Source organism: Chelonia mydas, chromosome 4 (assembly GCF_015237465.2).
Source record: "Chelonia mydas isolate rCheMyd1 chromosome 4, rCheMyd1.pri.v2, whole genome shotgun sequence".
NCBI lineage: Eukaryota > Metazoa > Chordata > Testudines > Cheloniidae > Chelonia > Chelonia mydas.
Genome location: NC_057852.1, coordinates 350590 through 365876, shown reverse-complemented (window position 1 = coordinate 365876; position 15287 = coordinate 350590). Strand labels below are relative to the sequence as shown.

At 45.9% G+C, this 15287-nt stretch overlaps 2 protein-coding genes across 2 annotated transcripts in view; one reads left to right on the top strand and one right to left on the bottom strand.

Annotated features, from left to right (window-relative positions):
- Window positions 1-15287, bottom strand: part of LOC102930774 (class I histocompatibility antigen, F10 alpha chain) — a 1343638-nt gene that overhangs the window by 1294691 nt on the left and 33660 nt on the right. The window lies entirely within an intron of this gene.
- The window catches only part of LOC119566028 (zinc finger protein RFP-like), a 51326-nt gene that overhangs the window by 14743 nt on the left and 21296 nt on the right, over window positions 1-15287 (top strand). The window contains exon 7 of the mRNA XM_037896504.2: window positions 613-633. Coding sequence (XP_037752432.1) covers window positions 613-633 — 21 coding nt within the window. The remainder of the gene's footprint in view (window positions 1-612; window positions 634-15287) is intronic.

Below are 15287 nucleotides of genomic sequence, written 5' to 3'. Positions count from 1 at the left end.
AGCTCATCAGTTGTCTCTGGTGCTAAATGTCGTGCAAAAGGGATTAAACTGAATACGTGCTGACAGGCTAACTATCTGGAAAATGAGCATAAGCATCAGCTTCGCCATCAAGGTGACACCTGCCCCACTACATAGGCAGGCAACCTTAACCTTGCCAGCTTCAGTCTCTGCCCTTAGCAGGCCCTCAGGGAGCCTGCATTACTTTACCCCTCCCCCAGCCCTTGCCAACCAGCATCAAGTATCTCCCGGCTCAAAGTTTCCTTTTTGGAACTATCAAAAGGAACATTTCAATATTTTCCACAACAAATATTTTTTTCCATTGAAACAATTCAACAAAAGCAACATGAATTCATGAAATGTTTTTGTTGACCCAAATATGCCTTTTCCATTGGAAAATACTTCTGCTGAAAATTTGTGCCCAAAACTAGTGATCAACAATGGCAGAAAAGTGTGTTCCAAAAAATGGGAAACAAAGAAACAAAGAAAAACTACCAGTGTTTGACAATAAAAATACCAAAAGGTAGCTGGGAGTAGGAGCTAGGCAGGAGACCACTATGTTACAACTTCTTAACAGCTCTCATACATTATTCATTTCTCTTTTTTGTCTTTTAGAGAAAATGGTTGCTGAGTTTGGTAAGTTCCATTTTCCCTCCTCCTTGTTCCTGGAGTCCCCTGAAAAACCTCTCTGCTCAAATCCCCTTAGCTTCTCCCCTGCTTCAGCAGCAAATTGTAGCTTGTCCTCAGCTTCAAGTCTCAACACGCAGGAACTCGATACTTTGAGAGAGGGGCTGTTCTCCTGTCCTGGTATCCGGGGGGTATTCAACTACCTCAGCCAGAGATGGATGAATTCTAAGTGGAACATGTGCAGAGAAGGGCTCCCAGGATGATCAGAGTCATGGAGGGCCTGTCTTAAGGGAGGAGACCATAAGAACTTTGCTTATTTTGACTAGTAAAGGGAAGGCTGAGAGGGGCTGTGATCACTCTCTATAAATGCATCAGAGGGGGAAACACCAGGGAGGGAGATAAGCTACAGAAGCTAACAGACAAAGTTTGCACAAGAAGAAACAAGGATAAACTGGTCCTGAATCAAATTGAGGCTGGAACTGAAGGTTTCTGCCTATCAGAAGAGGGAGAGTTGTGGGGCAAACAACAGAACTAGTTTGAAAATGGAGCTTGATACATTTCTGAACAGGGTTCTATGAAGGGGCTGCCTGTGATAGCAGGGGACTGGACTCAGTGTAGGCTGCACTGGGGAAAAGGCCCAGGTGTACATCAAGGTAAGTTGCATGGACGTCGCTAACCCTGAGGTCTGATAATGGAGTGGCAACTCTGCTGTCGTTAAGGTTGAGACTCACTTCCAGTTTAAAAGACGACTTTTCTCACGGCTCTAAAACCCAACTGCTATCTCCGTTTGTCTTGAAACCTGATCTGCCCGGTGGGGATGCTAGTGTGTGTGGACATGTTGGGGAGTTGCTCTGAGAGGTGCAGAGCTCAGGTTACTTTGAGGGGTGCCATGTCACTTGACTATGTAATTCCTGGACTTCAGAGGTTTAAGCTCTATGTGTAGACTGGCCAGGGTTGGGCATCGTCTCTGACACAGCTGTAATTTCAAATAGCAGCAAAACAGGTACAAGTGGTTTACTGAGTACGTTGTCATTTACAGTCAGACAGTGAAAGAGACAAAACTTCATTTTCCACCCTAAGGGAGGAAATCTATTCCCTGCTGCATATTCAGAGCAATGTGATGTAATTTTGTAACAGAAAGGTTAAAAAGACTATAATCTTCAATATCTCCAACTAAACTCAGCTACAGCGTGGTCTGCACAGGCAGATTGCTTTGAGAGAGAGATGTAATAAGGGCTGTGCAAATAACTGAGTTTTCAGTTTGCTGATAGTTATGAAATTCAGAAAAAATAATTGTGATTTGGGCTTTTCAAAACATTTTAAAAATTAAAATCCAAGAAAGTTTAAAAACGAAGGGCTAGATTTAAAGTTGTGTGGCCTGTGATAGCTGGGGACTGGATTTGGTGACCAGGAGGTCCCTTCCAGTCCTATGTTGTCATGCTTTACCAAGTGACTTAGGTCAAGTGCACACTACAAACTTATATTGGTGTAACTACGTCTCTCGGGAGCGTGAAAAATCCACACTAACTGACATAGTTGTACCAACCTAACCCTGGTGTAGACAGCGCGGTGTTGACGGGAGAGCCTCTGCCATTGACATAGCTATTAACCCTTGGGGAGTTGGATTAACTTCACCATTGGGAGAAGCTCTCCCGTCGGCATAGTAGTGTTGTCACTGAAGTGTTACATCAGTGCAGATGCAGGGCTGTACAGGGAGACAAGCCTTCAAGTATCACTCTAAAAAGTGAGGAGATTGTGGTGTCCCTCTGATCACTAACAACCCAGTTATTAATTTACTCAGAAGTACAGTAACTCCTCACTTAACATAGTAGTTCTGTTCCTGAAAAATGCAACTTTAAGCAAAACGATGTTAAGTGAATCCAATTTCCCCATAAGAATTAATGTAAAGGGGGGGTTAGGTTCCAGGGAAATTTTTTTCACGAGACAAAAGACTATATATATATATATATGTATATACACACACACACACACACACACACACACACACGGTATAAGTTTTAAACAACCAGTTTAATACTGGTGCACAGTGATGATGATTGTGAAGCTTGGTTGAGGTGGTGGAGTCAGAGGGTGGGGTATTTCCCAGGGAATGCCTTGCTGCTGAATGATGAACTAGCACTCGGCTGAGCCCTCAAGGGTGAACTCTCACACTCTACAAGGCAGCAGGAAAGGAGGGAGGGGAGACAGCATAGCAGACAGAGACAGAGACACACACCTGTGTGTGTGTGAGAGAGAGATGTGCATTTCTCCTTTAAGTATGCTGACCCTACTCTTAAGTACACTGCCTTGTTAATTAGATCAGCTTGCTGAGACCACAGCTGTTGCCAGCAAGCTCCCTCCTGAACCCTGTCATGTACCCCCCCTGCTCTATGGAAGATGGGGTAAGCGGGGTGCAGGAGCAGGGGGGAGGGGGACACCCTGACATTAGCCCCCCTCTTACTCCCCTCCCCCCGGCACAGCAAGCAGGAGGCTCCCGGGAGCAGCTCCAAGACAGAGGGCAGGAGCAGCACAGGACAGTGTGGGGAGGGACAGCCTGCTGGGTGGCTGCTGCACAGGGAACTTAGGGGAGCTGATGGGGGGCTGCTGGTCCACCTGGTTCCAAGCCCCCACCAGCTCGCTGGCAACAGGCTGCTCTTCCTGCCAGCAGTGGACAAAGCAGGCAGCTGCCATTAGAAGGGAGCATTGCACAACTTTAAACGAGCATGTTCCCTGATTGATCAGCAACGTAACAACGAAACAACATTAACTGGGACGACTTTAAGTGAGGAGTTACCGTACTGCAGGTGCCTGAGCTTTGAATCCCTGCTCTACTTTTTCTTAGACAAGTGCCCTAACTGAAAGGCTATTGGCTATTATTAGGGCAGGTCTACGCTACAAAACTTGGTCAACCTAACTTACCTCGACATAGAGTCGCTGCAGTAATTACGTCGCTTGTGTATGTCCACACTTTGCTCCTTGTTTCAGCGGTGCGATTCCTCACCTGGAGTGCTTGCACCGATTGAATTATCAGTGTGGGACATTTTGGGACTGGCTGAAAGCCAGCCACAGTCAATGTAAGCAACACAGTTTCTATACTGACACTTTGTCAACCTAATTACATTGACATTGACTCTCCACCTCTCATGGAGGTGGAGTTACTAAGTCTGTGTAGTGAGTGAGTTACATCAGTGGGAGCTAAATTTTCGTGTAGAGACTTACACAGTTAGGTCAATGTAAGCTGCAATGTAAGGGCGCACTGGATGGGCACGGGGCACGACTATGGAGACCTGGCTGAAGCTGAGGCAGGAGGCCCAGCTGGGGTTGGGTAATGGGAGTGATGGTCCCAGCTCAGTGCTCATCTTGGGCTGCATAAGCAAGGTTTCATGCAGCCCTCCAGTAAACTGCTGGCTGTGAGAGGTGTATGAAGCAGGAGAGAGCAAGGAGTAACTTCTTACTGTGAAAGGCTTCTGCAGGGCCAACATATGGCTTAATAGGATGGGAAGAGGAGGTGGAGCTGGAAAAGTTGGTGGGGAGGTACATATTGCAGAGAATGATGGGTAGAATGTGGAGAAGCAGAGAAACACACTAATTTTCTCTCACAGACTTAAAGTTACTGTAACAACCATATAATAAAACTGTCAACATTTAGGAAGAGATTTCTCTCACTGTTCTTGTCAGCAACTACACATGGCAAACTTTGCAAAGCACCACCATTATCCCTATTCCACTGTAACAATATGTAAAAGAGGAGGGATAAGGACTGAGGGATCACAGAGCTTAGTGGAAAGACCACTGGATGGGGACTGTTCCAATCCTAGTTGTGCCACTGGCCTGCTCGTGACCTTGGGGAAGTTCCTTTGCCTTTCTCTGCCTCAGTTTACCATATTTAAAATGAGAATAGTGATGTAAAGTTCCTTGAGAATGATTGATGAAAAGCACTATATAAAACTAAGTCTTTGGATTATTACCTCACCATAGCAGCATATCAGCTGCAAACATAGGTGAGCACTACAGCTCTCGAAATGGCCACTAACTCCTCTTTCTGTGTAAAAAACTAGGAAATGAAATAGCAAAAGACTTCGTGGTTTGCTGTCAGACTGGGGGGACATATCTAGTGAGGTCCTGCAGGGGTCAGTCCTAGGTCCAGTAGGGTACAATGTTTTCATTAATAATATGGATAATGGATTGGAGAGTGTGCTTATTAAATATGCCAATGGCACAAAGCTGGGAGAGGTTGCAAGCTCTTTGGAGGACAGGATTAGAATCCAAAAGGACCTTGATAACAAAAGAATTCATCTGAAATCAGCAAGATGACATTCACCAAAGACAAGGGCAAAGTTGTGCGTTTGATTTCTCCTCCTCTTATGAAGGAGAAATCAAATGCACAACTACAAACTGGGGAACAACTGGCTAGGTGATCGTACTGCTGAAAAAGATCTGAGGTTTATGGTGGATCACAAATTGACTATGAGTCAAGAATGTGATGCAGTTGATAAAAGGATAATATCATTTTGGAGTGTATTAACAAGAGTGTTTTAGGTAAGATATGGGACAAAACTGTCCTACTCTACTTGGCACTGGAGAGGCCTCACCTGGAGTACTGTGTACCCTTTGTGGCACTGTACTTTAGAAAAGATGTGGACAAACTGGAGAGAATGCAGAGGAGAGCAACAAAAAGGATAAAAGGGTTTAGAAAACCTGACCTATGAGTAAAGGTTAAAAAAACTGGTCATGTTTTTCTTGAGGAAAGAAAACTGAAAGAGGGACCAGATGACAGTCTTCAAATCTGATCAGAAGGATAGTGGAGAATTTGTTCTCCACGTGCACTGATGGTAGGACAAGAAACAAAGAGCTTAATCTGCAGCAAGGGAGATGTAGGTTAGATGTTAGGAAAAACATTGTAACTCTCAGGGTAGCTAAGCTCTGGAGCAGGCTTCCAAGGGAGGCTGTGGAATCCACACCACAGGAGGTTTTTCAATATAGTCGGACTAACACTTGTGAAGGACGGTCTAGATTTACTCGGTCTTCCCTCAGCACAAGGCCCTGGACTTGATGACCTTTCGAGGTCTCTTCTAGCCCTACATTTCCATGTCCTGTAACTAATGCAGAGTTAGTGTTACCGGCGATAGCTCTGCCCTGCCAAAACACTGAATTCAGCAAAACTCAAATTTCATAAAGCCAGGAACTATAGCATAAAGATATATACCCGAACATCCTTGACTCTGCCCCCTTGAAGCATTGCCCCTGTACTCCTGGGTTTCTGAAGTTTGAGGTTTGCTGAACTTGCTATTGCCGGGCAAATTTAAACTCTACATTAATGAAGTTTTTTGCCTTTTAATTTATACAAAGTTGAACAGTTCCAACGGGACAGATTAAGAAGTCACTCTGGAAAAATATCCCATATCCTGGTGGTCAGGGCAGTTATACAGGAGAAGGGGAAGAACCAGATTCAAACTTGGGTCTCCACATCTGAGGTGCATTCAGTAACTGTCAAGGTTCCTTCCCCACTCTGAATTTTGGGGTACAGATGTGGGGACCTGCATGAAAGACCCCGAAAGCTTATAAATACCAGCTTAAGTTAAAAACTTCCAAGGCACAAACCCTTTCCTTGTCCTTGGACAGTATTGTGGCCACCACCAAGTGAGTTAGACAAAGATTCAGGAAAAAGACCACTTGGAGTCCCTATTTCCCCTTCACCCCCTTTCCTGGGGAGGCTTGAGAATAATATACTAACCAATCGGTTAACAAAGTGAGCACAGACCAAACCCTTTGGTTTTTAGGACACTAAAAATCAGATTCTAAGAAGAAGAACTTTATTATAAAGAAAAAAGTAAAAGAATCACACCTGCAAAATCAGGATGGGAGGTAACTTTACAGGGTAATAAAAGATTTAAAACACAGAGGACTCCCCTCTGACTCAACTTCACAGTTACAAAAAACAGGAATAAAACTACCTCTTAGCATAGGGAAAATTCACAAGCTAAAACAAAAGATACTGTAACGCATTTCCTTGCCTTTACTTACAATTTTTGTAATCTTAGATGCTTATTTCAGGTAGGGTTTTAGGAGATGTTTTTTTTCCTGCCTGGTCCCTCTCTCTGTCCCAAGAGAACAACAAAGAGAGCACACACAAAACCTTCCCCCGTCCCCAGATTTGAAAGTATCTTCTTTCCCCATTGGTCCTTTTGGTCAGGTGCCAACTAGGTTAATTGAACTGATTAACCCCTTACAAGGTAAGTGATTCAATACCTCTGGCCAGGAGGGATTTTGTGTTACTGCATACATAAGGATTGTTACCCTTTCCTTTATTTTTATGACATGGCCCCAAAATCACAGACAGTGCTGGACAGCCTGTTTCACACTGGCTGTGATTTCTTCCTGGAGCTTTAGGAGAAAACAGAGTTAATAAGACACAGGCACCTTTAGATAAACTACTGATTATATAAAAACTAACAGTATTTCCCACCTTTCAAGGAAGATTTTAAACCAGTTGATTCTGGGAAACTTTCACAGGAGAGTGCATTAACCACTTTGTTAGAAGTGTCTGAAATGTGTTGAATTTCAAAATCAAAATTTTGGAGAGCTAAACTTCACCGAAGAAGTTTTTTGTTATTTTCCTTGACCGTATGAAGCCACTTCAGCGCAGCGTGGTCGGTTTGCAGGTGGAAACACGGTCCCCAAACGTATGAGCGTAGCTTTTCCAGAGTGTACACAATGACGTAACATTCCTTTTTGGTGATTGACCAGTGGCTTTCTCTCTCAGACAGTTTTTTGCTGAGAAATACAACAGGATGGAATTCTTGATCCGGTTCTTCCTGAATTAAAACTGCTCCCACACCATGCTCAGACGCATCTGTGGTTACTAGGAATGGTTTGTCAAAGTCTGGGGCCCTTCGCACAGGGTCAGACATGAGTGTCGCTTTAAGCTGGTTAACGGCCTTCTGACACTCTTCAGTCCACTGAACGGCATTTGGCTGTTTCTTTTTGGTCAGGTCTGTCAGTGGGGCAGCAATTTGGCTGTAGTGCAGTACAAATCGCCTGTAATATCCGGCCAAGCCTAAAAAGGATTGGACCTGTTTCTTTGGCTTTGGGACAGGCCACTTTTGGATAGCATCCACTTTGGCCTGTAGGGGGTTGATAGTTCCTTGATCCACCTGGTGTCCAAGGTAAGTCACTCTGTTTAGGCTTATTTGACACTTCTTAGCCTTAACAGTTAGTCCTGCCTCCCTTATGCGGTCGAAGACTATTCATAGATTCTCCAGATGTTCTGCCCAGGAATCCGACAATATGGCCACATCGTCAAGGTAGGCGACTGCAGATTCTTCCAGTCCCACTAGGAGACCATCTACAAGTTTCTGGAAGGTGTCGGGTGCATTTCACAGACCGAAAGGGAGCACATTAAATTCATACAGCCCCTTATAGGTGATGAAAGCTGACCTTTCCTTGGTGAATTCATCTAGCGGTACCTGCCAGTACCCCTTGGTTAAGTCCAAGGTAGAGATGAACTGGGCACGTCCCAGTTTCTCTAATAGTTCATCTGTGCGTGGCATTGGATAGTTGTCTGGGCGAGTCACAGCACTGAGCTTACAGTAGTCCACGCAAAAGTGTATTTCCCAATCTGGTTTGGGAACTAGAACTACTGGAGATGCCCATGAACTGCCAGTGGGGCAGATTGCACCCATCTGTAGCATATCCTGGATCTCCCGTTCTATAGCAGCTTTGGCTTGAGGTGCCACCCAGTAAAGCTGGGCTCTAATTGGGTGAGCATTACCTGTGTCAATGGAGTGGTATGCCCATTCGGTCCATCCTGGGGTGGCTGAGAACATCAGCGCGAAGCTAGTGCACAGCTCCTTGATCTGCTGTCACTGGATATGTCCGAGGGTCATGGAGAGGTTCACCTCTTCCACTCCACCAGCACTTTTGCCTTCATAATAGACACCTTCAGGCCACTCAGCATCATCTCCTCCCTGGGCTGTAAACTGAAGAACCTTTAACTCTTTTCAATAAAAGGGCTTTAGAGAATTAACATGGTATACTTTAGGCTTTAGGTTTGAGATTGGGGATGCTATGAGATAGTTAACAGCTCCCAGGCACTCTTGGACTGTAAATGGCCCTTCCCATGACATTTCCATTGTATGGGCCTGGAGTGCCTTTAAGACCATGACCTGGTCCCCTACTTTAAAGGAATGTTCTCTGGCATGTTTATCATACCAGGCCTTTTGCTCTTCCTGAGCATCTTTTAGGTTTTCTCTAGCTAGTGCTAAAGAGGTTCGGAGGGTGTTTTGTAGGTTGTTTACAAAGTCCAGAATGTTAGTTCCTGCAGAAGGTGCAAATCCCTCCCATTGCTGCTTCACCAACTGTAATGGCCCCTTAACCTCACGGCCATACACAAGTTCAAATGGTGAAAACCCTAAACTGGGATGTGGTACAGCCCTGTAGGCAAAGAGCAACTGTTGTAACACTAGGTCCCAATCATTGGAGTGCTCATTTACGACTTTACGTATTATGGCCCCCGAAGCTCCACTAAACTTCTCCACCGGGCCATTTGTTTGATGGTGGTAAGGGGTGGCAACCAAGTGGATCACCCCATAAGCTTCCCAAAGGCTTTTCATGGTCCCTGCCAGGAAATTAGTTCCCAAATCTGTAAGGATGTCGGAGGGCCAACCTACCCTGGCAAAAAATGTCTGCTAATGCCTGGCACACGCTTTTAGCCCTGGTGTTGCTTAGAGCTACTGCTTCCGGCCATCGGGTGGCAAAATCCGTGAAAGTCAGTATGTACTGCTTTCCTCTGGGTGTCTTTTTTGGAAAAGGAACCAGAATATCCACAGCTACTCACTGAAATGGAACTTGAATGATGGGGAGTGGCTGGAGAGGGGCTTTGACCTGGTCTTGGGGTTTTCCCATTCTTTGGCACACCTCACAAGACCGAACATAGGTAGAAACGTCCTTGCCCATTCCCTCCCAGTGGAATGACCTCCCCAAATGGTGTTTGGTCCTGTTCACCCCAGCATGGCCACTAGGATGATCATGGGCTAAGCTCAAGAGCTTGACCCGGTACTTAGTTGGAACTACCAACTGTCTCTGAGGTTGCCAGTCTTCCTAGTGCCCACCAGAAAGAGTTTCCTTGTATAAAAGTCCTCTTTCTGCAACGAGCCTGGATCGATTAGAAGAGCTGAGAGGCGGTGGGTTCCTCCATGCTGCTGTCCAAGCTCCCTGGAGGCTTTTATCTGCTTCCTGCTTGGCCTGGAACTGTTCCCTTGATGCTGGAGACATCAGTTCCTCACTGGATTGTGGACTTGGGCTTGGTCCCTCTGGAAGCGATGTAGGTGATAGGGCTGTTTCCGTTGACTGTGAACCGCTCTCCGCGGGTGCACTGTGTTGTATTTCAGGCTCCGGCTGAGCCTCTTGCGTAGGTTTATCGGCTGTTTCCAGGGTAGGCTTGATGGTGCCCTCTGGCGCTGGAGTTGTAGACGGGGTTGCAAGCACTGGATTCAGTGCTGGCAATGGTTTTGGTGTTAGTTGCTCTGCCGGTTCTGGGACTGGTTCTGGCTGGGTCTCTGCGACTGGATCAGCTACTGCTGTCACAGACGTTGGCATAGGGTCTGGTTCCACCACCTCAGTCTGGGTCTCTGGTAACACAGACTGGGCCCTTGTAGAAGTCTCAGGAACAGAGCTAGGTGGGAAGGCTTGCTTAGCCTGGCTGCGGTTGACCATTCGCACCCTGTTGGCTAGCTTCACATGGTGGGCCAAGTCTTCCCCCAGCAGCATGGGAATGGGATAATCATCATAGACTGCAAAAGTCCACATTCCTGACCAGCGCTTGTACTGGACAGGCAACTTGTCTGTAGGTAAGTCAAAAGAGTTTGACTTGAAGGGTTGAATCATCACTTGAGCCTCTGGGTTGATGAATTTGGGGTCCACTAAGGATTGGTGGATAGCTGACACCTGTGCTCCAGTGTCCCTCCACGAGATAACCTTCTTCCCGCCCACACTCACAGTTTCCCTTTGCTCTGAGGGTATCTGGGAGGCATCTGGGCCTGAGGACCTTTGGTGTGACCCCGGTGCAATGAACTGTAATCTGTTGGGGTTCTTGGGACAGTTGGCCTTTACATGCCCTAGCTTTAAAGATCTTTCCTCCTTTTCTCCTCCTCCTTTACAGACAGGCTCATCATTATGTTTAGGATAATTTTTATTAACATAAACACAACTATCTAATGTAATGTATTGACTTTTCTTCACATAATCAGTATTTTCATATACTGGAGTGGTCCAAAATTTGGGTGAAAATCATTAAAAACTGAATAGCAGCTTTTGTAAAACCCAGGAAATTTTGAGTAAAAATTGGAAAAAAACAAATATATTACAGGAAGCTCCAATCCTTCAAAGGCTTTCAGATTGGAGAGTCACCACAGCAGATACCAAAGAGAAAGCTGAAGAATAACAGCCCATCTTTGGAGATACTGGATTTCAGGTGCCCTTGTCTCAGAGCTTTTGGCCTTCAGCGTTAGCCTGCCAGAGATTCAGTAGCTTGTGTCAATTAGCTCCAGTCTCTGAGAGACTGGCATTTGAGACAGTTCTCTGTGCCAGGGTCCTTTCTCCACACTCTTCGTTTGGGGTGTGTCAAGGTTCCTACCCCACTCTGAACTCTAGGGTACAGCTGTGGGGACCTGCATGAAAACCTCCTAAGCTTACTTTTACCAGCTTAGGTTAAAACTTCCCCAAGGTACGAATTAATTTTACCCTTTGCCCTTGGATTTCCACTGCCACCACCAAACTTTATCTGGGTTTACTGGGAAACGTAGTTTGGACACGTCTTTCCCCCCAAAATCCTCCCAACCCTTGCACCCCACTTCCTGGGGAAGGTTTGGTAAAAATCCTCACCAATTTGCACAGGTGACCACAGACCCGAACCCTTGGATCTTAGAATGATGAAAAAGCATTCAGTTTTCTTACAAGAAGACTTTTAATAGAAGTAAAGGAATCCCCTCTGTAAAATCAGGATGGTAGATACCTTACAGGGTAATTAGATTCAAAACATAGAGAATCCCTCTAGGCAAAACCTTAAGTTACAAAAAAGACACACAGACAGAAATAGTCATTCTATTCAGCACAACTCTTTACTCAGCCATTTAAAGAAATCATAATCTAACACATACCTAGCTAGATTACTTACTAAAAGTTCTAAGACTCCATTCCTGTTCTGTCCCTGGCACAAGCAGCATACAGACAGACACAGACACTTTGTTTTTCCCCCTCCTCCCAGCTTTTTGAAAGTATCTTGTCTCCTCATTGGTCATTTTGGTCAGGTGCTAGCGAGGTTACCTTTAGCTTCTTAACCCTTTACAGGTGAGAGGATTTTTCCTCTGGCCAGGAGGGATTTTAAAGGGGTTTACCCTTCCCTTTATATTTATGACAGGGTGCCTCTCAGTTCTTGCCAGAAGTGAATCTGCATTATTCTTAGAAGGGAGACACAGTTATTCTGGAGGAGCAGTAGCAATTCTGCCCCTGTGAAGATGGTGATAGGAACTGAGAATACACCAACACCGCACTGCTCCTCCACCTAACCTGCCCGTGTCTCTGTGCCTTGCTCAGCTCCAGCTCAGTGCTCCCATTCATACCATCCCATAGACCCTGGCGGTGCCCTGTGCAATACCACTGAGCTGGAAGATACTTGATGCTGGTTGGCAAGGGCTGGGGGAGGAGTAAAGTAATGCAGACTCCCTGAGGGACTGCTAAGGGCAGAGATTGAAGTTGGCAGAGTTAAGGTTGTCTGCCTGTGTAGTGGGGCAGGTGTCACCTTGATGGCGAAGCAGGAAATGCGGAATTAATGAGAATTAAACTCTCCCATTTGGGAAGGGCAGGAGGAGCCCAGGGTAGCACTAAGTGCTGGAAATCTGAGCTCCATGCTAACAAGGTGTTTTGCATAAGAATTTGTTAATTATAGTTATAAAATTATACAAATGGAAATTATACTGTAGGCAGAACACACACATTTGTTCATGGGCATTTAACCATAATGGAGAAAGCACCCAAAGTGCCACGCCCCTTTTTTTGCCAACGGGACTTGGCTGCTCTGTCCATCCCTGCACTCAACTCCCCTGTGGTTCTTTCCCTCTACTCATCAGGTTTTGCTAACAGAGCTCAGATACTCATTCCCTGTGCAGTTCTGAGAAACAGGGATTTCATGTCATTGTCGTGAAGGATAGGTCCATCGATGGCGATTAGCCAGGATGGGCAGGGATGGTGTCCCTAACCTCTGTTTGTCAGAAGCTGGGAATGGGGTGACAAGGGATGGATCTCGGCATGATTCCTGTCTGTTCATTCCCTCTGGGGCACCTGACACTGGCCACTGTCAGCAGACGGAGACTGAGCTAGATGGACCTTTGGTCTGACCCCATCTGGCCGTTCTTATGTTCTTATGTCACTTATTCATTCTCTGCTGTATGACCTCAGTGTGGCTGTCCAACCAACAAAAATCTACACATTGAAAATTTTTTAATCAAATATTTTTACAATGGCTTTTTTCATTAAAGTTTTAATAGAAATTTTAGGTTTGGGTGAAATTTTCCAGTTTCTCTATAGAAAAAAACCCTGTCTCAATATCCTCCGCTGCCCCACCCTGATTCAAAACCCACCAACAACAAGAACAAAATCAAATGGAAACTGAAACCTCTTTAGTAAACATTTTGGGATGAATTATTTTGCTTTTCAAAAACTGAAAAAATGTACCTTTTTTTCTGAAAATGTATTCAAGAACAAAAAAAAAATCAGTTCTTGGAGTAATTCCCTCCACTCTGGGTGTGTGTGCACCCCACCTACCCTTGATCAGAGATTTTCATTAGCAGTGTCCATTCAGCTCATGCATGCTCCGTTGGTGTCCTCATGTCTTGTGTTGTGGTCATGTCAGGCTCTGTGGGCAAACCACCCCCTTAGGTCCTCCTCCACTGCCTTGGCGTGTCTGCTTCTTACCTACCACAGTAGCTTGGCATTTTGTATATATATATATATATATACACGCACACACTCAGAAGAACAGGAAGTCAAGCCTCTAGTGCCCCTTCCACCTCAGCGCACCATTCATCTAGGGAGAAGAAATCCTGCTCAGAGCCCTCCTCTAAAGTCTCCCAGAAGAGGAGATCTAATTACCCTCTCATGGGTTCCCCCTCAAAAAAGGCCTCGGTCTCTGGCCACATCTATGGTCTTCTTCTAGGCTCGGTACAGAGGAAGTGTAAAAATGCCAAACAAACCTCTGGGAAGGCCCTAACACCATTGTCTGGGAGGGACACCAAACATGGAGGATTGGTGCCATTGTCTTGTACTTCACTCTTGGTACTCTTACCAACTTCCACAGTACCGTGCAAGCCTTCAACCTCATCTGTGCCAGCTCTGAGGCACCCCAAGTCTCTGTTGCTATCAGAAAAGGACAGACAGTTCTCGGTTCCACAACATCTCCTGGTACCCCAAGACTTCAGATACGAGAGGGAACTGGCGGTGACTGTTGAACCACAGTCTCCATTGCTAGCGAGTACATTGCATCTCCTGGTACTGAGGACCTCCCAGTCTCTGGATCGCTTTGCCTCCCCGGTGTCATCACCTCTCTATTCTCTGGGAGCTCCTCTTCCAATAAAGGAAGAGGATGTTGATGATGACGACCTTCCCTCTCTGTCTGTGCAGGGTTCTCTGATGCATCCTCACACTAATCCCCTCTCCTGAAGGGGCAGAGGAGATGTTCTGGGACCTCATCGCTCCTGGTGGGAGTAATCCTGAATGGTACCCCCTCGTTTGTATGGGCCTCAATGGTCATATTGGGATCCCTGGGCTGCCTATTGTCAGCAATCCTCTAGGTTCATGACTCTATTCTTTGGGATGACATGGACACCCAAGCTTCCCCTCCCCAGCAGCAGTAGCCAAGAGCGGATAAAGAAGCCAGACCACAGACCACCATCTTGTCCTTCTCTGCAGATGAGGCCCTGATGCCTGCCCTCCATAGCCAACGATTTTTGCAAGTTCCAGGACCTCGTTAAGCAGATGGCAGACTCTCTACCAATACCACTGAAGGAAGTTGGGGGAACTCCAACACAAGCTGCTGGATATTCTGCACTCTGAGACGCCATCTAGAATCACCCTCCCCATTAATGAGGCTCTATAGGAACGCACTAGAATCATCTGGCAAACCCCACCTACAGTGAAACCCACTTATAAGAGGGATAACAAATAATACCATGTCACCTCCAAGGACTCTGAATTCCTCTTCTTCCGCCCGCCTCCCAATTTTCTGTTCACTGAAGTGGTGAATGAACAGGGTGAACAATACTGTTACAAGTCCACCTCATACAACAGAGACCAAAAGCATCTGGACCTCCTGGGAAGGAAGGCCTACTCCTTGGCTACTCTGAAATTCCGCATTGCAAATTACCCAGCATTGATGAATACAACTTTACCAACTACGCAAAATTTGGGGCATTTATTGAGTGCCTTCCCCAGATCAAAGAGAACAATTCCAGGCCATTGTTGCTGAGGGTCAGTTGTTGGCAAGAACATCTTTGCAGGCAGTGCTTGATGCAGCCGACACTTCAGCCCGTTCCATCTCTATGGTGGTGGTGATGCACCAGGCTTCCTGTCTGCAATTGTTTGGCTTCCCCAGGGAAGTTCAGAATTTGAAG